Source organism: Filicampus tigris, chromosome 15, assembly GCF_054856515.1.
Source record: "Filicampus tigris isolate MCC_2025a chromosome 15, RoL_Ftig_1.0, whole genome shotgun sequence".
In the NCBI taxonomy this organism is placed as follows: domain Eukaryota; kingdom Metazoa; phylum Chordata; class Actinopteri; order Syngnathiformes; family Syngnathidae; genus Filicampus; species Filicampus tigris.
In genome coordinates this window covers 5,302,450-5,330,278 of record NC_141231.1, presented here as the reverse complement: position 1 = coordinate 5,330,278, position 27,829 = coordinate 5,302,450, and the positions used below count along the sequence as shown (strand labels likewise).

Genomic DNA, 27,829 nt, shown 5'->3' with positions numbered 1-27,829 from the left:
CTGCAACAAAGCGGGAAATAATCTAGTTGGATTCTCAAACATCACAATTCTTATACGTCAGTTGGATGTTTTTGTTTGTATGGGAGCTAAAGTGAGGTACACATTTTTCAAGAAATATTTGCGTTTACTGTATGTATTACAATGCATTATCCAAAAAGTGTCTAACATTTTACAATAGCAGAAAACTGACAGAGGTTTAATATTTATGTATTTATTTATCTATTTATTCAATTATTTATTCATTTATGTTCCCAGCAGGCCCACTATCATTCTAATGAATATGTTGTAGCCACATTTCACTATAAAGGTTTATTCAGGGGCTGATTTTTGAAACACGATAAGAAAGCAATGTTTTGACATTCCTTTCTTTCCCTTGCATGCTGGCAAAACCTCGATGTGTCAAGGCCATGCTTGACCCATGATTAAAGCTTGTTATATTGGGTGTCAGGGCCACACTAATCCTCACTTTGTTCCTTTGCTTCCATCAGAGTGGCTTGTGTTTCAAATGTCATCTCTAGAGGTTTCTGACGCAACACCACGTAATGAAGTCACATATTAATAACTCAATGGAGCCATTTGTTTCATCCATTCACACACCTGTGCACATCTGTCTTTTGCACGCCTCCGATTGGATCATATATCATTTAGAAACTGGACACATTGCTTATACAGGGTGACACAAAAAAATGGGAACTTTTTAACAATCCAATAAAACCAAAATGTGATGGAATAAAAATATTTTATTCATAATAATTGAAACCTTAAAACATGCCATTTAAGAAACAATTATGGAATTTTTGTTTTAATTTTGTCCTGTAGATGGCGTCTTCCTGTACAAATGCATTCAAAAATTCCCATTTTTTTGGGTCCCCCTGTACAAATAAAAATGGCACCAGTAAAACGATAAGTCTGTCTGATTCTCAACATGGAAAGGTTTTATTTTTAAAGGGACAATGTGTAGAATGTTTTTGGTTTTCAATGATCACTCATTTTAAAAACCCATTAGTCATTTCAACAATATGCAAAAAAAAAATGCTCTATCACATCAACGTAATTATTTTTATTTAATTATAGGTGAAATAATCTCAAATAGGACGTGCCTCCCCTACAGGAGGCTGCCATGTTTCGCTGCCATCTTTGTGCTACGTATATTTGGAGGAGACAAACTTAACGAACGTAGTTTCAAAGCATCATGACTACTGCATGTGTAACAAATACAATGGAGGAATACTATAAGTAGTTTGTGATGACATTTTTCTTGCACTTCTGCTGAAGAAACTGTCGGTAGGCTTACGACGTGTGGTCTCTCGGAGGCACCGCAGTGCGTGTGCTTCAAAACGCACACACTTCCACCTTAGGTCATTGCATTTTATCAGTTGACAACTAGATGGCACTGAATTTTCCACATTGTAATTTTAAACAATTTCTGTTTTTAATACTCATTCTGAGGAAGGCAAGACATTTTTGTATAGTGCCCCAAATGTGTTTTCTTTTTCATCTTTAGGTCATTTGTCTGTGTTTCATTGTTGCATCTGCAGTCCATTTATATTGTATTCACATGCAAACACTAAAAAGTTAAAATACTAGCATCAAACATATTTATTTGATAGGGAAAAGTGTTCAGGATTAGCTTTGAAGGGAATTAGTCAGTGAGAGACGGTGGGGGGGACTTTGAAGGGAGAACTTTTTTACCAGTTGTTCCAGGGCTTGCGTCATCCGGCACGAGCTAGTGTCATGGCTGAGTGTTTGCACGCCATATACACGCACGCACTTCCAAACACGCACAAGCAGTAAGGAATGTAATAGGGAGCCCCCTTTGTCTTCTCGTGTGGCCGCCGTGTTAGCGGGGAAGAACGTCACCTGTTTTGAGTGATAACAGGCCTCTACTTCTGCATGGAGTCTCACATTTGACTGTGTTTTTGGTGTAAGACTACTACGCTGCTGCTCCCCCTCTGAGAAGAAAATCACTGCTTTGTTCCTCATTTGCACATAAAACCAGGCCTGAGTAAGAGGAGGGCAAAAAATGTGTTGTGACTGCTTTGCTAAACACTGTTTTAGTCTAGTAATGGCTAGGTCAGGTGGGTCAAGTGAAGGTTTTTTCTCACAAGAATTTTGAAGCAAACAATACGTTCAACACTATATTATGTTTGAGCTGTTTACCATGAGTGTGTTCGGTGTACATGCACACAACTCACTGTAAGACAGTATTGTTCAGCCCAACAAATTCCACAGATATAAACATCCGCCCCACGTGTGCTTTTCAAAAGAATGAGGCGTTCACCAATGTATATTTTTTCAAGGTGATGCCACAGAATATTTACATTGCTGTACTGTTGATATATTTACATAAAGTGTGTATTGATTGAACCTTGTAAATGTGCCCTGTAGTATATAGTATAGGTTCCAAAAGTGTAGTGTTTCAAATATGGTTGTATTTTCATCATTATATTAACTATATTTAAGTTGAAGAACTTTTCATGAATACCAATGTATTTTTCTTTAACAAATAAAAACAAGAAAATTATCAGCAGATGGTATCAGGCGAAAGAATAGAGTTTATGATATTATATTCCATTGTCACATTCCAATATGTATTTATGGCTTCACATTTACTATACCTATAACTATTAAAAACAACTGTTATAAGGGCATTTTATTACTTTATCTCCTTTGTAGTCAATTTATGAAATCAGACAACAATTCAGTCAGAAATGTGCAATTATAGTTCTTATTGTGTGAACGGTCATTTTACTGCACTCCACCTTGCACCCAAAAGTCAGTTGGCATTAGGCTTTTCTTTGCAACACTGAACAAGATAAGTGGTGTGGAAATTTGATGCATGCATGGATTGATGGAATACGGATAAAGGCTTGAGTGTATTTTTGGTACAACAGGCACAGGACCCAGGAAAATGTGTTAAGCCCCCCTTGAGGAACAAATGTATTTACGGCTGTGTCGATCAAGTATCAATCACCCAATAGAAATGTGTGACGGTGATTATTCCTAAGATTTTTGTGTGTTGCTGTTGCAGGTATATGCTCCATCTGCCAGCACAGCCGACTACAACAGGGATTCACCGGGCTATCCCAACTCCAAACCGACAAGTTCTGGCTTCCCAAGTTCATTCTTTATGCCAGGTACATACACTGTAGAAAAAAATATATAGCCTCCTATTCGTTTTACTTAACATTTACTTGAATTTGCCATCTACACAACAATGGAAGACAAATTAAAATTTGTAAAACTTTTTTTTCAGCAAAGTAGGTAGTCAGAACAAAATGTGGACCTATTTTGGCACACAAGGACGCACCATCGAATTTGCAAGGCGGTTTCCAATTGCCCACCACGTCATCCACAAGAGGAGAATTTCTTCCGGTGTAAATGCACTTTGCACGCGTCAATATCGCATGTAGACCGCATGCGCCATGAAGGGAGCTGCTCCGATTGGCCGGGAGTCACCTGCTTCCTTCTCACAACGGCGCACAGTGGAGCAAAACGCTCTTTTATATTTGTGCTAGTCAAGCAAAATACCTAAAGAAAGAAAACTCCACCCATGGGCACAGTTAGACTGCGCTTTGCGCTGGACTTGTGCTGGGAATAGAAATATAGCCCAATATTTTAATTTGTATTTTATCAGAAATATGTGTAATTAGCTTTTTTCCTTAAAAGATAGAAGCAAACCAGGGGATTTACTGATCTATGTATCGAAAACAGACAATTACACAAAGTAGTTCGGTTTATTAAATTGTGTGTGTGGCTGATGTTCTAACAACTAGAGGTGAATGGTGATATATGCGTGCAGTTGTGCTCCTCGGGGTATGTAAACTTAGGAGCACAACACAACTGTACATGTTCATCATTATTATTACAGCAATTAAGTTTCCCCTTTTCTTGTGTACTCTATATACAGATGATTTAATGTGTTGCTTTAACTGACCTGAAACCCAAAAGAAGCCCACAATTATATATGACATATGCCATTTTATTGGACCCTTCATTAGATGGCCACCACAGCGGCGAACCCTGGAGCAGCAGTAGCAGCAATATAAGCCAACAGGGTTACCACGGCAGCATGTTGGGAGGGGGGAACACTGCCCATGGCCCCTCCCAGAGCTCCTCCTACTGTGGGGTTCACCCGCACGACAGACTGGTGAGCCGAGATGTTATTGACTTAACAACTACCTAGTTCTAGTTTTCTAGTTTTCCAGATGCTAATCTAATCATCACAAATATTACCATTATCTTCACCATCATAATCATCATCATCATTATCAGCATCATAGCCTACATTTTATTCAAAATACTCTTTTGGCCCAATTCCGTATTTTTTATATATGTATACATATATATATATATATATATATATATATATATATATATATATATATATATATATATATATATATATATATATATATATATGTATATATATATATATATATATATATATATATATATATATATATATATATATATATATATATATATATATGTATATATATGTAAAAAAAAAATATATATATATATGTATATATATATATATATATATATACATATATATATATACACTACAGTTCAATGGTTTGGGGTCACCAATAAATTTCCTAATTTTTGAAAGAAAAGCAGTTTTTTTTCAATGTAGATAACTTTAAACCAGTCAGGAATACACTCTATACATTATTAATGTGGTAACTGACAATTCTATGCAATATCTACATAGGTGTATAAAGGCCCATTTCCAGCAACTCACGCCAGTGTTCTAAAAGTGTGAGGTGTTTGTCCATTGCGTCAGAAGACTCAAGGATATTAGAAAACCCTTGTGCTATCATCATTAAAAAAAAAAAAAAAAAATTAAGACCAAGTAATTGAAATTGGATAATTTCCCGTGGCACACTGCATAGTCACTTCACTGTTCCTATAAAATGTAAGAGGGGTATTGGAAGAACTGAAGTGAACTGAAGTGAACTTTTCTTCCTGGTGGAAATGGGGACTCCAGATCAAAGAAGGAATGTAACTACAAAAACGAAAAGAAAAAACTCAGCTCATTATTTCTCTTTTATATGTTATGTATTTATGTCGTCATTTGGCTAGTAAACTCAATAAATCAAAATAAGTTGCAAAAAGAAATCAAAAGAACGTGCTGTTACATGTTATATTTGTGGCCTTTCTTCTTTCAAAACAGCCCCAAAAAAAATACATTGTTATTCATACTCACGGTCTTTCAAAGTAGACGATTTGAATAGTATTCTCTTGTGGCAAGAAAATGTTCATAATTTACAACTTTAAACTTGCTAATATTTTAGATAGCTTCCCTTTTCTGTGGAAACGTCAGATTTACATACCTGCTCTATATGCACTTCTGTTAACATATCATTCCAAAGAGTTCCTGTCTTGTTTTTGACATTTCTGTGCAGAGCTACCCAGCACATTCATCAGCAGACATCAACTCCAGCCTTCCTCCCATGTCCAGCTTCCACCGAGGGGCGGGCAGCGGGAGCGGGGCCAATCACTACAGCACCGCCTCTTGCTCCACCGCTCCCACCAACGGCACAGACAGCATTATGGGTACGACTGCTGATCATTGCCTTATTGTCAGAGATAAGGCTTTAAAAAAAAAATTCTTGGTGTAGATCCGTCATGCAATGCGCTCTTTGCACGTAATCTCCTGCATTGCCGAATTATGGCTCGAGCTTTTCCGGTTTTGAAAAATGATTAGAGTTATTCTACATGCGTTGTTTACACGATTTGCCCAAACTAACCATCACAGAACCATATCATATTTGTAAGTCCTCTAAAGCACCAAGCAGCAAATTCGATAAGGGCTTTCAGGTGTCTAAGTCAATAGTTTTCCTAACTTTTTGGTCACATTAGATATAGGCTATCAAGAAAGTAATAAACAATCCTAGTTGTTGGTCGAATGAGAGTGTGGTCATTTGACCCACCATCTTGCGTTGCTTTGTACAAAACAGCCCAATTTTGTGGTGTTGATTTGTAAAAAACTACCCATTTTTTGGTGGTTTTCTACAAAAACAACCCAAAAAGTTGTGTCAAATTGACTCAAGTAGTGGATCATCCTTTTTTGACCCAAAATTGTGTTATTTTTAACCCAACTGTTTTGTGTCAAATTGTACTCAACTAAAAAAACAACAGCAACAGAAGCTATTCTGTCCTATAACCTATTCACATGGATTGTATTTATAATGACACGGACACAAATACGCAGATTGAACTTTGCTAGCACAGGAAAAAGCAGGCCTTCCAAAACAGAGTTAATTTCATTGAGAAAGACACTTGTACTCCATTTTGTCTCCACCTTGACATCTACACACTTGCGCTCACACTCACATGCAGAACATGCCATATGGACCCATTGCCTTGAGTACAATAGAACAAATAGGAAAGCAATAAGAAACAGATTTAAAGTTTGTTTTCATGGAAAGACATCTGCAACATTCCAGAAAGTTATTGCGTGTGTGCATGCGTGCACGCACACACACAAACGCAGCTCAATGTGAGTGATTTGTAAGGAAACAAGTGGGCACACCAAGAGAAGGACAGAGAAATGTTGGAACCGGTAAATGCAACAACTAATGCTTGTCTAAGACCTAGAAAGATGGCAAAAACTAAAAAGTCTGGTAGAGTGTTATTCCTTCACCCTTTACAGTGGTGCATGAATGAAACCTTAAATAAGAAACTCTTTTCTGAGTAGACTTTTGTTTCACCAGGATTTAAATGGAAAAGCTTAGTGAACACATTGTGTGATCACGGGTCATTCCTGCGCAGGGGCCAATAACGTCTCCTTCCCCAAAGTTTCTTTTTGCCGCATAGAGAGCAAAAGAGAGTTAAGATACTTACAACAATACTTAAAAAATATTCAATTATGCCAAATGGTTTATTTTGTTTTCTGTCAAACAAAACATACAGGCAGGAAATAGAGTCAGATTTCCCTTTTCTCTTTGAAGAGATCAGGTGGACAGACAGAAAAATGCCATTTTCATCTCCTCCTTTGCAGCTGTAATCTCTCATTTATGAAAAAAAGATTCCCCCCTGCATATGTTCTACATTGTGCATCAAGTCCAGATCCGAGTTCATGTGTGAGGTTTATGGTGGTAATCTCTTGGATGCTTTACTATGCCAGTAGTGTGGCATGAGTGATGCAGGATTTAACCCCAAAACATATGTTGCTTCCTTTCTCTCTCTGTTCCTGCCCCACTCTCATGATATGTCTCCTCTTATAGTCTCTAACCGCTGGAAGAAATCCAGTGCTGCCAATCTCTTTAATGCATTCATTTGCCATGAAATGCTCGTTTTCTTGATATACTGTATGCGTTTGTGTGTGAGCCTATGTCAAACTTGTGTGTATGAGCGTAAACTTTCCATCTGGGATCTGCTATCAGGAGATATGAGTTGTGAGCATGTCAGACTCTATCGGCCTGTGTGTGTGCTTGTGTGTGGAAGTTCATCTGGGACATTGAGGTCACATCCTTCCTCTTTGGCATCAGCACACTGTAAGTGTGTGAAACAGATTTGGTTGTACAGTAAATCCTCGCTATTTGTGAGGGATAGGGACCGAGACCCTCCACAATCAGCAAAAGTGTGCCAATAGTAGATGCTTGGGTTGTGCATCACTGCTCTCTGGCCAACATCATACATAGCTCGATTCACTACCAACAATACAATACAATGCAATTTTATTTATATAGCGCAATCAGATACATTCAAGATACTTTAGCAACAGCTACCCATGTACGATACAATTCACCTCCTAACCACGACACGGTGCGATTCAGTACAATTTGACCCAACACAAAGCGATTGGATTCAATTTGAATTGATACTACGATGCAAAGAAATTATGCTATGTCATTCAATGAGTTACGTGCCACAAAATAACTTCTCAAAACGTGTTTTTCGATTTAATAGTAATTTTGTAAACACCTGACTCACAAGAGATAATAACACTGCAAAAAGCATATTTTACATCAGAGATGGCTTGAAGTGTCCCTAAATATATTTTTGACGCTGAGTTGAAAAAAACGTCATTACTTTTTTCTAGCGCATCAAAGATTTTCAGATATTTTCATTTTTTTCTTTCTAAAATTGACCAATAAAAGCTTGCACAATATGCATTTTACCATGGTTTGTAATTTATAGCTTTGACATTGCAGGAAAAAAAAAACATCCACCTGTTGCTCAATGTAGCCCTTAAAGGGACACTTGGGTGATCTTAACATTGGCACTTATATAATAGGTATGTAAAAATGACATCAGTACTAAAGTGCCCCCCCAAAAGAATCTGTTGTGATTTACGACAAATTGCCCGCCCCTATTGGGGCGTGGCTCATGTTATGTTTTCTGTCTCAGCGTTCTACGTCACCGGAGGGAGGCAAGTGTGGTAATATTGCTCGCTTTGTCAGTTCTGCTGTCTAAAATGGCGACCGATCGCCACCAAAATGCAAATGCACCTTACTACTCTTGTCCACTTCAACCTGTGAAAGTATAAAAGTGTTCTGCACAATAATTTGGATTTATTGACACAAAACGTAATCTCATCATGATCACCTCCACAAAATAAAAAATACTGTGGCGATCGCTTCTCCACTTACACACACGCGAACCCCGCGACGCTAAACTCGTGTCAACTCTCAGGAGGCAGACGGCGACTGGCAACGGGAAAGCAATCAGGCAAGCATGGATCTTTATCCCCAACCTCCACCTCCCCCCCTCCTTGGTGCCAATTGATTGCCGTTTTGGGACGTTATAAACAATGAAAGTCCAATTATTTCCAATGGAGAGTTTGGAATCGGTTCCTGCCGTGACTCCGGCCGAACAAGGATAGAGCGATAGGGGGCACGGCCATTCTCCTCATTAACAAGAGGCGTTATTCATGGAGTCACTTATTTCCTAATTTCTCCCAAATTTATTGATAAAATAGAAAATGACAACTCTTTTCATTTTCCTGATCAAAAATATATAAAATGAACTTGTTAGTGAAAACATGGCCATCGTCCCTTTAATCAATAAATATTACTTAATATACAGGTATAACTATACTCCACATTGTATTATTGTTATTAATATTATTATGAAAACTTGATGTTCTAGAGAAAAAAAAACGACGGCAGATTCAGTATCAGCGCACAAAAATAATGTAAAAAGTGTACTTGCATCTCTGATTGTGAAAAAAAATTGCAAAAATGTGTTGAGTCATCATGCAATATTCGTAAAGAAAATAAATGAAACTCACAACTGCTTACAAATTAAAAAAATTGAATGTAATACCTATTGGTATTGCTGTAAACAAACAGCACCTTCACCGTCATAATAATAATAGAAAAAAAAGTCATGAAACTGAAATAGCTTGGCTATTGTGAGAAATTGAAAACAGAAAAAGATCCAAGACGTGGAGGAGGTATTGGAAGCCCTCATTTTCTGTGACACTGTATGGTTGGATATCTTTACAGATAAAGAAGGCTATAGCTTGTATTATTTTGTTATATTTTTATCGGTTTGAGCTAGTGGGACATTGATTCGTTTTTCGAGGGGAGGTTGCAGCTCACAGCGCTGCTCGCAAGGCTGGCGAGCAGTATGGGTAAGGGGTGTGTCGCAACAAACTTGCATGCATTGCGGACGGTCAAGTCAGAAGGAATATACACACTGGCAAATTTCAAATCAAAAGTGCTGGCACCACTAAGGATTTTACAGGAGAAATGAACAATTAGGCAAAACAAATGCAATTTGCAGAATGTGACGCGCTGCTATGACATAAACAAGACAAGGACACTACTGCAGCGGTGTGCTGGTTTAGCTAATGGCCGTGTTTACCAAAGCTTACCTAAAATAATAGGTGGATCACATTTATAAATAACAACATGGAACAAACACAAATTCAACGGATTGGACGATAAAATTCAATGTATATTGATTTCACCCCAAAATTGTATCCATTCTCGGGCCCTCCTACTGATGCATCGCACGTTTCCGTGCAACGATGCATATTAATCTTTGCATCCTTAGTAGATGCCCCAAACTATGCATTACATTTAAAAACCAATGACCATATATACCAACAGTATACGTACTGTACGTCTGGGGTAACTTCATACATTTATGTTTTGTATTGTTTGGCTGGTTCGTTCTTTATGTTACGTACTGTACTCTCGTTCATGCTATAATGGTGTTAAACTTCAGCGCAACGTGTTCCTTCTTTGAGCATAAGAGGTTTACCTTCTCACAGAGCATCATTACTTTCTTCTGCAGCTTAGAATATTTGCCCGTTGCCATCGAAGGAGTAGGGCATTTGGGCATGCCGTTAGTTACAGAGAGAATACCGAAATATGCAGGGAAGCATGGATAGGTGCGTTTTTCAGCAAATAGTAGTGACGTTAAGCCGATTTTTAAAAAATGTTCATGGCAAATCGGCAATGATTGGTTATTCAAATTTTGTGTTTTTAGACACACACTTCAACATATTCACATTCAGTTTGTGTGAAATTGATTCACTTCTGCCGTTTATTAGACCGATCGGTGTCAAAAACGTGTGAGGTCACAGTTGGGGTTGGTTAATTTTATTTTGTAGAGCGCACTTTTTTGGGGACGAGTAATACAATTCAATTTGATCACTGATTCCCTTTTTTTTCAATAAACTTGTCTTCAGGGACCATGAAAATTAGTTTTTGACTAAATTCAGTGCATGACTCTGTACCAAATTATACTCCATTCTTATGACAACAACCTTTCTGGTTTTGCTGTCCTGTTAACGGGAGTGTATCTTTATCAGATGATTCAAGGAATGTTGCAAGACTGTGTCGTTTGAATGTAGTAGTAACCTTATTTGCAAAAATACATACTTCTCCCTCCACTGTTCATATGTGTGTGTGCGCGTGTGTGTATTTGTATGTGTCACAGCTAACCGAGCACAGAGTGGCACAGCCAGTAGCTCTCAGACAGGAGACGCCTTAGGGAAAGCACTTGCATCGGTAAGTACAGCACAAAAACACACACACAGACCAATCACAGACCTGTTCAGTAGCTCATTAATATTTAGGTGTTATTATTCACTCTAATAGCTTTTTAGAATTGTGTAGAGTATGACAATTAATTATTCTTTACAGGCTTTACAAGCCCTTAACTCTTTTTTTCTTTTTTCTTTTTGTTTCTTCAGATCTACTCCCCAGACCACACAAACAACAGCTATTCATCCAATCCCTCAACTCCAGTGGGCTCCCCGCCCACCCTCACAGGTAGACACATGAAGTCCGACATCCATCAAATACACACCAACGACATCACAACACAAACAACCAGAGAAGGGAGAAACAGCGTTTGAGTCTTTATATTTTTATATTATCAATAGAAGTCGACTGTGCTTGACTTGAACTTGTTTAAAACCCCGAATTATGTTCTATCAGATATAAACGAGATGGGCATCAAATAAAACTATAACAATACAATGAGCTTACCTGTTTGTGTCTTTTCTCCCCCTCTCTTCCTTCTGCTCCTTAAAGTGAAAAATGACTCCGAATTATAGTTATGTTGAATTTGTCTCTAATTGTCGCAGTGACATACATCGTTTTATATTCCTCCTCCGAGCCCTGTGACAGATAGCTTTAATTACGAGCATCACTTGGACAAATTGTTCGCAAACCTACAGGCTCTGTGAGCATGAGCCTCCGCACACCCCACCCTCCCCTCTTACTCCTTCTCCCCCCCTCTTCACTACTATAGCTGGTTGGGCTCCTGCTTGCATAACCATAATTGGTGTTTATGATTGTGTCAAAGTCACTCTACTTTTTACAAATTAGAATTGAAACCTATTAGCGCAAACTACATGCAAATTGATATCCAAGGCTAATAATGCTGCAAGGGTGTTTGACAGTGTTGGACTGAAAACAATTTACCCTTCCGTTTAATAGATATTTGTATTTGCACATGAATGTACCCAGGTGATTGTGTATTAATTAGCATGTGGAAATTAGCATGTAATCAGAATAAAGGCAAAGGGAGAAGAAGCAAGAAGGGATACGTGGGTTAATGAGATGAATTCAGATCTATAAATCCAAGACTGAAGCTCAGGACAGTGAGGAGTAAAGGAGAGATAAGACAGGAAACAACTAAGCAAAAGAAGAAATGATCCAAAATGCTGTGCAAGATTTGAGGAAAGGGAATGGGAAGTGAGTTCCACTTAATTAAACTTCAAGTATTCCTTCCACAGTAAATTATTGATACACTTTTCTGTCATGCAGTGTTTTAAGAGCAACCATGTTTGGATACCTCTGTTGTTATGTGTGGTATCTCATTCTTAGTGTCATACCTGCACCACATCAGTTTGTCCTTAATACTGATTCATTGTGTGTCTGTGAGGTTGCGAGGCAAGATTCTAGATACATTTGCCGGGATTTTCACCCCTTGTTGAAATATGATCAATTTTATTAAACAGTATTTGAGCAGCAAACTAGTCATGGCACCAATGCTAGAAAACCCGGAACTATGAACAAAACTACATATTACATTAGATCACCTTATCAGGATTAGTTTCCATTCATGGTTTACATCATAGTATTTTTTTTTTGTTTGAGTTTTGTAGAACCTTAGACCTTCATGCTACATTTGTTCAATAGCAATATCTGATTTGTGTTTTTCCAATAAAGACGTTTTAACTATTTGTATATCACTTAAATGTGTAATTGAGAACAAAGGAAAACAGCAAGTTGATAAGTGAAAAAAGTGATCACATTCCACTGTTTGCAGAAGACTCCATGACCAAAATAAGTACAGAGGCTACACGAGAGGATGCAAACTCATTAGGGCGGAGGCCTTGCTCAAAGGCACTTTGACAGTAGTCAGGACTAGTCTAGAAATATAAAGGGTTCCAATCTGTGCTTCGGCTTTGCATATCCTCCCCAGTTTTTTTGTGGGTTTTCTCCAGGTACAGCAATATCCTCCCGATTTCAGAAGCTAAAAACGTTCAACCGTCCTTATCAATTCAAATGTTGTTCTTCAGCAATTTAATTGGATTACCCCCTTCAAATTAATTTGTAAGATACTTGAACCAAAGAATAATACTCTCACATTCGATGCTGCTGACGGTGGCCATCTCTCAAAGCCTCATGTAAATTCAACAAGTGTCTCTCATCTCACTCTACCAGCTAATGAGACCTGTCGATTTGGATATAACCTTTTCGAAGTGAAAATATCACCAAAAAAAATAGAGCCACAAAGCATGTTTGTCTTGCTGAGGACCCATGCTAATCAGACAGACGCTTATTATGTTTTCAAAGACAAACATCTGATATTTGCATGTCTGCTAGGCGATATGATGAGTTGGTTTGTTTGTGTCTTTTTTGTCACTGTGTCTTTTATGTTCAAGCATCACAAGTGGACATGATTAGAGACGTGAAAAGATGTTTTGTCTGTTAACACCAAACCTTTCTTCTTTGAAACTATAGCCTTACAATGCCGTCAGCTACTGCAGTAAAAAAAAAATTAACTGCCCTCTGTAAAGAAAATACAGTAATGAAAGTAACACTGCTATGCCAGCGGAGCCTGAGGTCGTGTCTTTAATGTTCGAATGTAAACGGGCATATTGGGTAGTTGCCAATGATTCCAATGATTGAGAGGAATACAAACATGTCAACAGTCAGTTGCGTAACTGAAATCACTGATTTCAGATGTACACAAGACATGCTTTCCTTGCTAGCTTGGTGAACTTCACCCCATTCTACTATCTGCTTTTGGTTTTAAATAAAAAAATATATATTTTTGTGGTGAGAAAAGGTCCTACACAAATTTGTATGTTTTTCTCTTCATGTTTTTTAGGCAGTAAAATACATGAAAATAATTTAACCCCAGCTGGTCACTGCCGAGTAGTAGTAGTTCCAAAAACATGCATGGTAAGTTGATTGGACACTCTAAATTGCCCCTAGGTGTGACTGTGAGTGCGGATGTTTGTTTGTCTCTGTGTGCCCTGCGATTGGCTGGCAACCAATACAGGGTGTCCCCCGCCTACTGCCCAAAGACAGCTGGGATAGGCTCCAGCATGCCCGCGACCCTTGTGAGGATAAGCGGTATAGATAATGGATGGATGGATATTTTAAAGTCTTTAAACACACAAATAATACAAACTTACATTTAAAAACTTAATTAACACGTGTGCCCTCCATAATTTTTGTCACCTCTGATTAAAATGTGTTAAAAGCCTTAAAAAGAATTTAAAAAAAAATATATATATATATATATATATATATATATATATATATATATATACTCTTTTCTCCCAACTTGTGAAACATAATTGGAGAGGATTAGGTGCTGACATGTTAGGTGAGACATGTTTTGATTTAAAAGAATTATTCCTTAATGTGAGATTCCCCCCCCCCCCCCCCCCCCCACTGAATTAATGTACTTAAAGGTTGGATTTTCCTCTTTCAAAAAATTTAAATTAATTAGAAGCTAAAGAACACATCTGAACCAGAGGAGGACAGTGTGCTGAGAGAGAGCAAACACAATGGATAACAAAAAGATTGTACTATACATTGCACCGATCCCTGTGTTTACAGTACTGTTAACAATCCATTTTTTTCAAACTATCCAACTTATCATCTCACAATATACATTGATAATGCTACCCAAAGCTCTACAGTACAAAATGCACCTTCTGCCGTTGCTTTCTGTAGTGTTTAAGAACAGCACGATAGAAGACGAAATGTAGCTTTCAACAAAAACTAGGTTGTGTGGACAACTTCCAGTTTCCGTTCTGCTTCTTTGTTTGACGTCGTCTTCTTTCAAATTTACACCGTTTCCCTCTAGTGGTCTAGTGGTCAAGAATAGAATAACACCCAAAATAGACAAGCTTTAGAAGAACATGAGAGTTATTAACTGTACCAAACAAAACCTGCAAAATACCGGGGCCGCGAACCCGGAACCTGCAATGCGGGGACTTTACTGTATCTGTTACACTCCTCATCTGTATCATGAATCTTTGTTTTATTTTCCACACATTACTTTACATTTCTTTGATCAACCTGTGAATAAATCCTTATTTTGATGTTGCAATGACCTCCTCTCTTGATAATTCCTGCTTATCTGTCTCCCAGCCGCCAATTCAGCTGTCTGGTCCAGGAATGGTGGTCAGGGAGCATCGTCGCCAAACTATGAGGCTCCACTGCACTCGCTGGTATGCACGCCCACACCTCCACAGAGTGGCTAAAATATATATGAGGTGTTTCTTAAGAGTTTGACTTCACACTTGATTGTATTTTCGCAGTTTTCCCTTCCAACAGTGAAACATCTTAATTCTGAGAGTAGGAAAAGGCTTCAAAAGCCAACAAGAGGCTATTTAAACTTAAATGTGTTGAGAAAGTGTTACACAGTGAACACAACAGTGTTCTGTCCTAGCTCTTTCTCATAAGTTTGTTTGGTAAGCTTGGTTAGCAAGCAGCATTACCATAAACTGTAAGGTTTCTCACCCCTTCTTTTGTTTTTTACCCTCAGCAAAGTCGCATCGAGGACCGTTTGGAGCGTTTGGATGATGCCATTCATGTACTGCGAAGCCATGCTGTAGGCCCATCAACAGCCATGAGCGGTGGGCACAGTGACATGCACAGCCTCATTGGGGCTGCGCACACGCACAACGGCGCTATGGGTTCTCTGGGAAGTGGCTACGGGTCTGGACTGCTGTCAGGCAACAGACACTCACTCATGGTAGGACCTGATGAAATGTTTTTTTTATGTATTGGTCATGTGTCGGTCATGTGCAAAGATGGTTAGCAGTGCACTGTTTGAAGACAAAACATGGGTGAGTTTTGTCTTTTATGTCTACTTGAAACAGTAAACAGCTGTGTGACATAAGGGGATGTGGGAGGGTTTGTAGGAGAGGAACGTTACGAAATGCATAAACACTTGCAGATGCCTGAACATGTTCATTCAGGCCCAGTTTGTTTATTTTTTTCGGCGCGCATATCGTATGTGCACTCACATTCCAGTAGGGGTCGGCAACCCGCGGCTCCGGGGTCGCAAACGGCTCTTTTATCCGTATGTTGCGGTTCTGCTTGGCTTGGGAAAATAAATTATAAGTGTCCGATTGAAGTGTATTGTAACGTCTTCCAAAGACACGACGTCAGACGTAGCTTAGTTATCTCCCTTTTTAGTATTCCAACACGGCTACTGTGGGCCGTAGCCGACGCCAACTACAGTGCAACAACAGTTCCGTAATAAGTACACGGATCTCTTGTCCTTCTCGCCCCTTTCACTCGCACACCGGTCCCATCCAGCGAGTCACGAGATGCATTCAGGAACCTTGGAAACAACACAACTTAGGAATTCTAGCCAATTTAAAGCAGTGAAAAAAGCAAATACTCAAATAAAGCACGATTTCACGGCCGCTCTTGACCGCAATTTATGTGTGCGTGTTGTGGAAGCGTGTGCAACTCAATGACGTTAGCAACACTTTGCATTGTCCTCAATGGAGTAGTTCAGGAGATTTGTCGCACTCCCACTGCTCTAGGTGGTAGTATTTACTTGGAAGTGTTTTCTCTTAATGGAGAACACCTGCTGTAGAGGCGTGTGCCTGTGTGCATGTATCCGTGTGCGTGTCACCCGGGTCCCAGTACTGCATCTTTGTCTCAGACAAACACATTTTCTTGTCACCTCTGTCTTTACTCCAACTAGTAAGCATATTGCTTCTGTTGTGTACATAATGATAAAGAGATGTGTTCAGGTTTCAAAATGACGAAGAAGCACAAAGCTCTGGTTTGAGACTCACCCAAACACCTGGTTTCCTCATCACAGATGTCTGTGCATGATAATCTGCCCACAGTGGGTGTGGCTTGGCAGAACACGTCATTATGTTATGTCAGTGCTCGGTGAGTTGCATTGTTGAAGTCAGGACAGGATGTGGCCATGATTACCTTACCGCTTTCTCTGGTTCATTAAAACATTCGGTTGATTCACAGGAAGTGAATTGCCTGCAGCAGTGCTACTTAATGAAAAGAAAAACAAGCGTAGGTAACTTGTTTTCAAAAATGTCTTCATATCGGATACGGGTAGAGTTTTTTTCCAAATCTATGTGATATTTATCAGTGCGACTGCTGCATAAACTAGCAGGTCGGATTCACCCAGTCAATGCAAGCGTGACGTCATTGAAACATTTACGTACTATATAAACCAGATAGCCTATACCAGATATATTATTTTTCTGTAACACATTAGGTTTCCATAATATTAATTAATTACAATGCATTTATTAAAGATTTTGGGTAAAAGATGGAATGGTTTCATCGCAATGCGATTCGTTTCATTGGGAAAAGATGAGATACAAGACGTTTGTGTTACGAGCATCGTCACGGAATGAATCAAACTCATATCTCAAGGCGTCACTTTATTTAATTTTTCCTCCGTCTCACTCACATATACCCATGCATGCACACACTCACACATTCACACACAGCTGTATGTAGTTTGGCTTTGTTTGGGAGAGACGCCTGCAGACTGAGGTCATAACTCTGGGAAAACAGGTGGCAGACGGATGTGGGTGAGAGAGAAGGAGAAAAAGAGAAAGAGACTAATACTTAGCCATTAACTCAACTTACATACATACATACACTCTATACTGCATTTGACATGTGCATTACAATAGAGAACTAGTGTACAGTATATCCTGTTTCTCATAGATTCTGTGCATTGTTATCCATTTTAAAATGCTATTATGGACTTGAACACTTTTAAACCAGCAATAGAAAAGTACTGAATGCAATATTAGATACAATATTATTCCTATGACCAAATACACGGAAATGTGGACAATCTTATGGCAAAGGTTCTTCCTTCATCGATTTAAATGTGTTCTTAAAGGCCCGAAAGAATGCACTGGACTCTTGACACGTTGTTAAACTGCATGATTGTTTCCACATGTGGTCTTATCTCATTGCGCTCCTGAATGAAAGCACATGTGAGATGTTCATAATTAACATAGCAACATGCCTAGCCAATAGCCATAAATGGGCGTGATGTGTACAAGTTATCAGGTCTGATAGGACCACGTGCACAAAAAGTGGTTCAAATATAGCTGAAAAAAATATATATTCACTGACATTCATTTTATCCTGTTCAACAAAACATAACAGTGCGAAACAAATGGCATCGGACGATCATTTTTAAATTTTTTTTTTTAAATTTAATTTGGAGTATCTTTTAATTTCAAGAGAAATTACAGTATGAGAGAGCTTTCACCTCAACTACAGCAAAAGGAAGACAGATAATCCACGGTATTTGTTTTGTTTTAAGATTTTTGTTCGACATTCAACTCAACAACTATGCTTTTTCTTATATCTTACTCCTACTATTAACATTCATTTGATGATTTAATGCTTAATTCACGGAAATACTCGGTTACGACATTGGATGTAAATATACATCTATGTGGTATGGTAATATTGCCATTTCAGCGACTCACATGTTTGTATTTGTATGTAATGAATATTTATAAACAAAAGAAGGACTTTTTTTTAATCTTATGGTCCTTGAGAGCTTTACATTAATTAACTTAAGCAACCTTTATAGTTGTGTAATTCAACATGGATTTAACTGTCAGAGTGAAAAATAAAATGACAAAAACACTGAGAAAATGTTGTAAGAAAGGAAAAATATGTGATTATAAAATATATTGTATAAAAAGATATTTTCCAAAGCAAGACGAATTTTAAAATGGGCAATGTTGCCATGCATTTATTGTTAACAAACTTTGTCAAAAAGTAACAAATATAACATGTAAAATGTGCAAATTCAGAAATATTAGTTCCCATAGGCAACTAATTGTTCATACTTTTTTCCAAATGACATTTGCTCATCGAGCTACCCTTCTGAGCCCCACAGAAAATTTGAAAAATACACTCCACTCCATATTGTGTATCTCATACCGCTGGAAAATGTCCTTACTCTTTTTTCCCTGCGTGTGTATGCTTGTGTGTGCATGTGCGTGTGCGTGTGTGTGTGTGTGCCTATGCGTCTGCGTGTGTGTGTGTGTGTGCGTGTTTCTGCATGTAGATGTAGCAATAGCAGGTGCTTTCCCTCAGTTATTCCAATGTTGCACAGAGGACATATTGTTCTGTAGTTCGTATGAAGGTAGTAAAAACGTTAGTGTAGCTCTTTCTATCTGGTTAGCAATGAGGTATTTATCGTAGCTGCTACCCAATGGCATCACCCATGTGTGGATTTTGGAATTTGAGTTTATTAATTTTTAAAATAAAAACAGTGCCACCGTGACCGCTTTTGTCTGCCCTGTTTGACTGCTTAAGTATCCTTTTTTTTTTTTTTTATCTTCCACGATTTGCTTGACGTCAGGGGTTTCCTGAAAACTAAAACGTGTCTTTTATTCAGCACAAAAAAAATTGAAATGGCCATTTGACTTAATTCTTTTGATGGACAAAGGGAAATGTTGGAGTTATTTTAAAAACGCATAAAGAAAAATATATTGTTTTAAATACCGATATACAGTATTTGATGACAGTTACTTAACTGACCTTTTTAGATTGCAAACTAATTAGGCCTGAATCAACAGCACCTCAGCTGTTTTCAGCACTTCATTTAGCCTCAGTCATATTGTTGAGATGTGATTAATCAACAACCAATTCCAGGCAGTCGGACCAAATTCTTAATGACTAATTGATTGATTACTTTGCCCGTGCTTAGAAAAGTTAGTAAACTATAAATGTTGTTTGGATGTCAAAATCTTAAGTGAGGTGTTACTGTTTCCTTCCTGGCTGCCACAGCATGAAGTTTACATTTAACGAACCTTTGTGCAAGTCTGAATGGTACCTCTATTGTGTTGCAGTGCATGAGCACTTATCATTTGTCTAATCAGATGTCTTTCTTCAACCTGATGAATGATGAGGTTTGAGGGTGTGGCTCCAATTCATGGCAACAGTGCATGGCTCTCAAGCAGCAGATCAGTTTGTGTTATTTATTTATATTTCTCCCTGCCGTCTGTCTCCTCATCTTCTCTTCCTCATTGAACTAAATTAAGGAAGAGAGAAGGAAGGCTCGTTAAAATATAAAAGCCCTCCATTAAAAATGTACGCCACCCTCTCTTTCTCCTCGCTGCTGCCATTTTACATTTGGGAATCTAGGCAATGATGAAAGACAGCGAGAAGGATGAGTGGCAAATCATACAGGAGGGAGCGCACAGATGTATGGATGGACAGATGGAAGACAATGTAGGCGAACACTGAATGACACTCATCATGCGACGCATGGCCGACATTTTGTGATACAAAGCATTTTGTGCATGCGATGAGAGGGGACGTTGGCAAGACCTTGTTGTTAGCCAGCGGGATTAACAAACAGACAGAGGGATTTGTTTTCCAACACAATTTTATTCACACTCGGGTTACAATGTCTGTATGCCACTAATATGCGATTAAATCCTTATTAAATGTCAAAAAACGTAGTTCGCCAAATATATTAATATTTGTGTCAATCAATACGTGTGGTAGATGACATTTTAACATCTACACATGTGCAACGCTGTGCTTGTTGTCAGTGCAATCAAAATAGCAAAAAACGTTTGGGAAATATTATCGTGATTTGAAAAATGTCCCCAAAATGGCTGGATTTTCTCCTTCATCACTCCATTCTTTACGCTCAGTGGCTGGTTTGCCCAATGAGCCAACTGTGCCCTTGGGATAACATCTGCAACAACCCCTTAGGCTTCAAATGCTAGCCACTAAATTAGTCACAGCAAATGGATATGTTTTTTTTGGCCTGTATTTATTTTTACAGGGGCTGGCTAAATTATTATTACTATTATTATTATTATTATTATTATTATGGTGATGATGATGATGATAATGATGATGACGATGATGATGGTGATTATTATTATTAATATTATCATTATTAATATTATCAATTAGTATTGGAGCATGTAAACGTCAACCTAAAGACAACAGTAAACCATGCTATGCCAAAAGGCAACTGTAGGCTATGGCTCTATCTGCAGACAACAATAAAGCTGTATGACTGTGCAGACAGCATTTAACCACATCACAAGTCAGACTAGCAGTATTAGAGTAAGATACCTTCAAAAGCAAACTTCAAAATTGCGGAGCAATGAGCTGTAAAACATGAAACCCTACTCTGAGGATTTGTGGTGCAAGAGCCATTTTTTCATACATCATCATCATGTTAACTTTCAGTAATTGCAGCAAACAGCAACTGAACTTTGACGAGCTCGACTCTGCCATTGTTGTCACTATGCGTTTACCCCCCCCGACCAGAAATGTACATGCCACTGAACCACGGACATAAATATGAATGGACTCACAATGCCATTTATACGCCATAGCGAGAAGTAAAGCCACCAGTGGTCATCTTGTGTTGCCACTTCCTAAGCGCACTTAACTTGAATACATTGATTTCTCAGTGTGTGATGTACGTTGCACCAATAAGTCAGGGAGAAGCACTACATGCACATTTCATTAAGAATGTGATTAAAAAATGTTCTCTTATACGGTACATCTCTGAGTGCTACTCAAAATATTCATCTGCATCATGGTACAAGCATCCTCCATTTGCCACCCACCACTGCAACGATATAATTATCTGAAAACAAGATCCTACATTTGTGATACTAATAAGGTGTCGCCTGCAAGCATTACACTACAGCAAAGTACGTCATGCTTCAAGAATCCAAACAATTGTTTTGCTGATCTGCTCAAAGTACAACAAAGATCTTTAAAAGCATGCCGACAAGGAAGCTGGCATCAAAGACACACGCACACACGTGCGTGCACGTTAAAGAGAGCCCATCTCGTGCCAAAACAGTGAGTCCCCGCTGGAAGCTGCTTGGTGCCCTGGGAATTAGAAATCCCACATTCAAACATATGGGCATTAAGATAATTGTCAGTTGTTGTGTTGTCGTGTGCGTGCGTGTCCGACAGATGGATAGGATTCAGCCAAGCACACACACACACATCCATTCACACAAATGCACCCCACTCACTGTATGCCCCTGCAAACACCAAGGAACAAAAAGAGCCCACACACAAGTCGAAAACATACATGTCATGACAGGCAGATTCGATGTGAGAGTAACACACAGGATGCCTTAAGTTTGGGCTCTTAGAAAGGTAGATAATGCCCCCAACAGGCCAAAGACAGAACTACAACAATTGGGAGTAAAAGAATCCAAGCAGGTTTTTTGCTCTTTATCAAGATGTACAAATACATGTATATGTGGACAAACGAATACAAGAAAATATGTATACAGGAAAAATATAGTAAACCTCAAATAGTACAACATAAATAATTGTCGGACAAATTGAGGCAAAGACAAAAATGAGAATTCTTTATTCACGCCAAGTAAACATATGCAGTGCAAAAGAGCAGCAATTACCATAGCTGCTGTGTTAAACAAGAGATGCTGAACTATTCTGTTTGGTTTTACTTTACATTACACTTTACAACTATATGTCCTGCTGGTATCTTAAGTGTTAATTAATAAACATAAGCACTAATTTACTCATACTATTTATTCGCCAATGAGTTATTAAAACCTATTGTTCGCTGGTTAAGTCAACTAGCAAAGCTGATGTTAAATGTTATGTCAAAATTATCTCACTCAAATATTTTTGGGGAGAATAGTGTATATCATGGCATTTGTTGACATGAGTAATATCCACTCACCAAGGTATACAATACAAGCTAATTGTGAAAATAACAAAACAATGAAGACCAATTACAAATCACTTTTTAAAAAAGTTTAAAAATCTCTGACTCATCTGGCCAAGCAGCAGCCTCATTTTGTTCCTTCTTTTGTCTTTCCCCCAGGTGAGCTCTCACAGAGAAGATGGCAGTATGGGTCCTTTACGTGGTGGACACTCGATGGCGGCGGGTCAGGTGCCTCAGCTGCCTGCTCAGTCAGCCACCTCGCCAGACCTCAGCCAACCTGACCCTTACCGTGGTAAGTCCCATCATCATAAGGGGATACTAATTAATCCAAATAATCATCAAACCTTTGTGTTTCTGTCCCTAAAATATTACATTTTTGTGTTTCGCATTTTAATGGTGAAAAAAACAATATGCCCCATAAAATAATTGGTAAAAGTTTTGAAGAGGCTCAATGACATTTTATGTCAAGACATAAAAATGGACACCAGAATGGTGAAAATATAATAAAAATAGAAAAATAGAAACATGTACTGTATTACTTTGCATTTACATGTCAAACTTCAGAAAATGTGTTTATCTTGTATAGTGTGCTGGCATCATAGCTTTCTACTTCAAACCAGAAAAATACTGTATAAAAGTCAACCCAAACATATTTTTTAAAGAATATGTTATATGCAGGCCCACTAGTTGAAACACAGCATTCAAATCAATATTGTGTTTGAGGAATGAGAGTTAATCCACCCGTTTTTAGCCATCTCTGGCGGCCATTTTGTCACTTCTGTCGATTGAAAATGGCATCCCAGTTGGTCAGGGCTCAGGTAACGACCAATCATAGCTCAGCTTCAGAAAACAGGTGAGCCGTGATTGGTCGTTATCTGAGTCTTGGGGGTCTGTGATGTGATTTTCAGTCGACAGGAGTGACAAAATAGCCGCCCCCTGAGATGCCTTAAAACGGGTGGATTTTGCTGCTTAGCTCATATTCCACAAACGCAACATTAACCAGAATGCCGTGTTTCAACTAGTGGGCCTGCATAAAACATATTCTTGAAAAAATGTATTTGACTTCCCCCTTTAATGAAGAACCATTAAAACGTACTTTAAGATTGTCATTTCAGGCAAAAGTTGACACACACGTTAAGTCAAAGCTCAGCTGGCAAACCTCAAATTTACCGAGCACTAAAACACTAAATAAATATACGGTATGAATATGGAGGAGGGAAGTGTATATGAGCGCAATGTGAAACAAATTAGCTCTGAGCTCTTTTTAAAGGCTGCAAATGAGTTTGCTGGCAGCAAAGTTCAGCAAGCAGCAACCACAGCCAAGTGTGTAATGAGGTAAGAGAGAGTGAAACACACACTCAAGCAGAAAAAAAGAGACATTGCTCCTCATTTTAACACACACACATGCACACACGTAGTGTAATGGAGGCGTTCAAGGCTGTGGAAAAAAGGGGACTATTAAATCTTTTGGCAGGCATCAATTCAAAATTTGCGATTAACTATGTTTTTCTATTAGATTTTGTTTATTTTACATAATCTAATAATACGTGTGATTGGCTCATGACCAGTCCAGGTTGGACCCCGTTTCTCGCCCAGAGTCAGCTGGGTTAGGCTCCATCTTACCTGTGATCCTAAAGAGGGCAAGTGATACTGTATATAAAATTGATGAATGGATAATAAAATCAACTATTCACACACTCAAAGCGATCTGTTTGAATGATATTTAGATTATTTCCACAGATAGAGTTGATATCCTCAAACGTCATATATAATGCAAAATATAATAAAATTAATCAGGATTTTCATTCTTTTATTGATTGATATATCAACTGTGAGATATTTCCTATTCAAAGAGTATGTTTGTTAGTGTCTTGCAGGACAAGTGGCCCATTAAAAAATAGCAGTAGCAATTTCAAATCTCAGATTCCATCAATGAGCATTCATACAGCCTTTTATTGAAATAATTTTTTTTTTTTTTTTTTACCCCAAAACAATGATGAAATCTTGGAATATAGATGTTAATGAAATTGTTCATCAAAAAAGGCAACATTTAATCTTAATAGTAATAAAAAACAGTTTAGATATTGAAAATTAGAACGCTTTGTGAGGAATTGGAGAAACAAACAACATTCATTATAACTAACACACATCCCCAAATTCACAAATGTGTTCAGTCTCCCACCATGTCTGGGTTAATTGAAACATTCAGATGCACAAAGTCACTTTCAGATTAAACTCATTGAAATGCATCTATTTGTCCACAAAGTAACAGTAATTGTACTGATGGACACATGCAAACCAAACACAGGCTGTCACTCAAAAGTGAACACAAAATGCCTCCAGTCAGGCAGACGGAGATTCAAAATGGCCGACAGTTGGTGGTGTATGTGTGGGAACAGAGGAGAGTGTTCTGTGTTGACAGAGAATTTGGCAGCCGCCCAGCTACCGATCCATACAGACGTCCAATAAAGACTTAACTGTTCTACTGAGGAGAGAGACAGACAGGAGGCTAGAGCAGCATTTACATTTGCACTCCAGCTTGCACACAGTCAACTTGCTGTCAGAGCTTTGTGTGTTTCATAATACTCTCCTTTTCTTCAACATTTACAAGTTAATTCTGCCATAAAATTTTAGATAATTGTAATAATAGGAATTTTAAGTTGAATTCTAGTGTGTTGCGTCTTTAAAATCCCATATGTGTTTGATAATATAAATCTGTCACCGGCATTGTCAGAAATCATGGTGTGTGGTAAAACTCTAGGAAAATAAGATTGTAGCATAAACAAGTAGATATTTGACATATAGTACTTTATATATATATATATATATATATATATATATATATATATATATATATATATATATATATATATATATATATATATAATTATATAATTTACATTTCAACAAGCGTTAAAAAAACTGTAAATCCATTAACTCAGTTTTATTTACTTCTTATGGCAGCTGACGTCTGCTGACTTTGCAGCCAAATTAAGATGAGAGTCACTGTCGCATGTACATAGATTTCTTTAAAAAGTTGCTTGACGGCTCACTGGAGAAATTCAAAATAATTTGCGCACTTTGCAAAGCCAAATTCAAATACCATATTAGTCGTACATCTTTGGTGTATCGTTCAACTGTTGTATTTTACAGGAAAGGAATCGTATTCAAGGATCAGAGAAAGCATTATTAGAATTAGAATCTTTGAATTTTTAATACTTTCATTTTTTTCCCCCACATTTATTCCAAGATTTTACTCAAGTAAATATCAGTTCCAAGCTTAGTGTTCGATCAATTATGGAAAATTTTGCAATTACTGTAATTAGTAGGGGTGTAACGGTACGCTAAATCACGTTTCGGTTCGGTTCGTTTATTGGAAACTTCGGTTCGCTATATTTTCGGTACAAAAAAACAGATTTTATTTTTTTAAATATGTTTATTTTGAAAAGATGACAAGTAAACTGTAGTTTTAAAAAAATAATAATAATTAAACCAAACCATTCGGGTGATATTCTAAGAAATTACACCAGGATAAAAAATACACAATAAAGTTCTCTCAATTTTGTAAACTATTGAGACACTGAAATCTTTAAACACTCAGCAGCCTATGACACACCTAAGTATTCAAGTTAAAACCAAGTTGTCAGTACATTACATATTTTCCGGGCTATAAGTTGTGCCGTTATATAAGCCGCACCCACTCTGTTTTTAGAATATTTCGGAAAAAAACGTGAAATAAGCCGTATCTTTATATAAGTCGCACCTATCTATCTTGAAAACTTTTATATTTACTGCATTTACAGAACGATTTTAAACTGTAAATGTGCATGAATGGACCTGAGCATTTTCTTTCCTAACAGTGCCTTTTAACACTGCAGCAACATTGCTGATTAAAACAGAAGAGAACCAAGAGAAAATAAACAGTACTTATCTTCATTTCACTGCCGACTGCCGCTCCAGTTTGTCAGCTAATATCCACCAGACTCCACCATCTATTGTTCTACTACATTCTACATATGCACCTGTCTTGTTTTATGTTAATAAAGTCAGCCAATCTAACACACGACGTGCTAAATCAACAATAGCATTTCACATCGAAACAACAGAACAGATGTAACATCAGCCAATCGCATTCATGTGCACTTCACGGACCTCTAGGAAAACATAGAATCAAAGCATTACAGCACCTAATGCAATAACCTAGTCTATGGCGCCCTCGCCTCCTCCACCTGCAGTCACATCCAGTTAATGGGAAATGTATTGTATTGAATTGTACTGTCATTCCGGTTACAGCGCCCCGAGCGTTGGAAGAAAAATCCACAGAATAGCCGCACCGGACTATAAGCCGCATGTCTCAAAATCTAGGAAAAAGGGTCTTATAGTTCGGAAAATACGGTATACAGTTTTTGTGATTAAAAAAATATATGCAATAACAGTTACAATTATTGCTAACTATATTAAAACTATTTTATAATGAAAAAAATACTGTAACTTTAAAAAGTCTTTATGAAATTGTATGCACTTTTTAGGCATTGAAATCTTTGAATGTTCAACAGCATATTGTAACGAATTGGGTTATCTGTGTTGTGGTCTGATTTGTGTTTTGCCGAGTTGTGATGTTTCCGAGGTTCATGAATGCATCGTACGGCAAGCGAGTGGATCAGCGGAGACACAATTAGATTCGGTTCGAATCGAGGCACTCACATCTTTTGAATCCAAAAACATTTTTCCGGTTCACAATAATCTAGTTTTAGATAGATAGCTAGATGGATGGATAGATAGATGGATAGATAGATAGATGGATGGATGGATGGATGGATGGATGGATGGATGGATGATCGATGGATAGATCGATCGATCGATGGATGGATCGAGCGGTCGATCGATCATTCAAGCACCTCCTTGTTTTTGCTCTTTGCAGCTCTGTCTGGAGGCCTTCAGGGCCAGAGCACCTCTTCCATCAGCTCAGAGATCAAGTCCGAGGATGAGGGCGATGAGAACCTCCTGCAAGACTCCAAGCCTTTGGACCCCAAGAAAGAAGACATTGACAGCAAGGATCTCAAAGGAATTGATAGGTCAAGATCTAGGTAACCCGCCAACCTCTTAGATGTTCGCTTCTATCAAAACTCTCATTAGGCTGGTTCCCCAAATCACCTCAGTTCTG

General features: G+C 38.1%; 1 protein-coding gene across 10 annotated transcripts in view; it reads left to right on the top strand.

Annotated features, from left to right (window-relative positions):
* The window catches only part of tcf4 (transcription factor 4), a 177,485-nt gene that overhangs the window by 138,319 nt on the left and 11,337 nt on the right, over positions 1–27,829 (top strand). For 5 of the 10 annotated variants that reach the window (XM_086053264.1, XM_086053266.1, XM_086053268.1 and 2 more), the window contains 9 exons: positions 3,032–3,137; positions 4,002–4,150; positions 5,415–5,565; positions 10,909–10,979; positions 11,165–11,243; positions 15,096–15,175; positions 15,493–15,702; positions 22,825–22,957; positions 27,587–27,752. In XM_086053264.1, coding sequence (XP_085909390.1) covers positions 3,032–3,137; positions 4,002–4,150; positions 5,415–5,565; positions 10,909–10,979; positions 11,165–11,243; positions 15,096–15,175; positions 15,493–15,702; positions 22,825–22,957; positions 27,587–27,752 — 1,145 coding nt within the window. The remainder of the gene's footprint in view (positions 1–3,031; positions 3,138–4,001; positions 4,151–5,414; positions 5,566–10,908; positions 10,980–11,164; positions 11,244–15,095; positions 15,176–15,492; positions 15,703–22,824; positions 22,958–27,586; positions 27,753–27,829) is intronic. The other 5 variants (XM_086053265.1, XM_086053274.1, XM_086053270.1 and 2 more) reach the window with 2 other exon arrangements.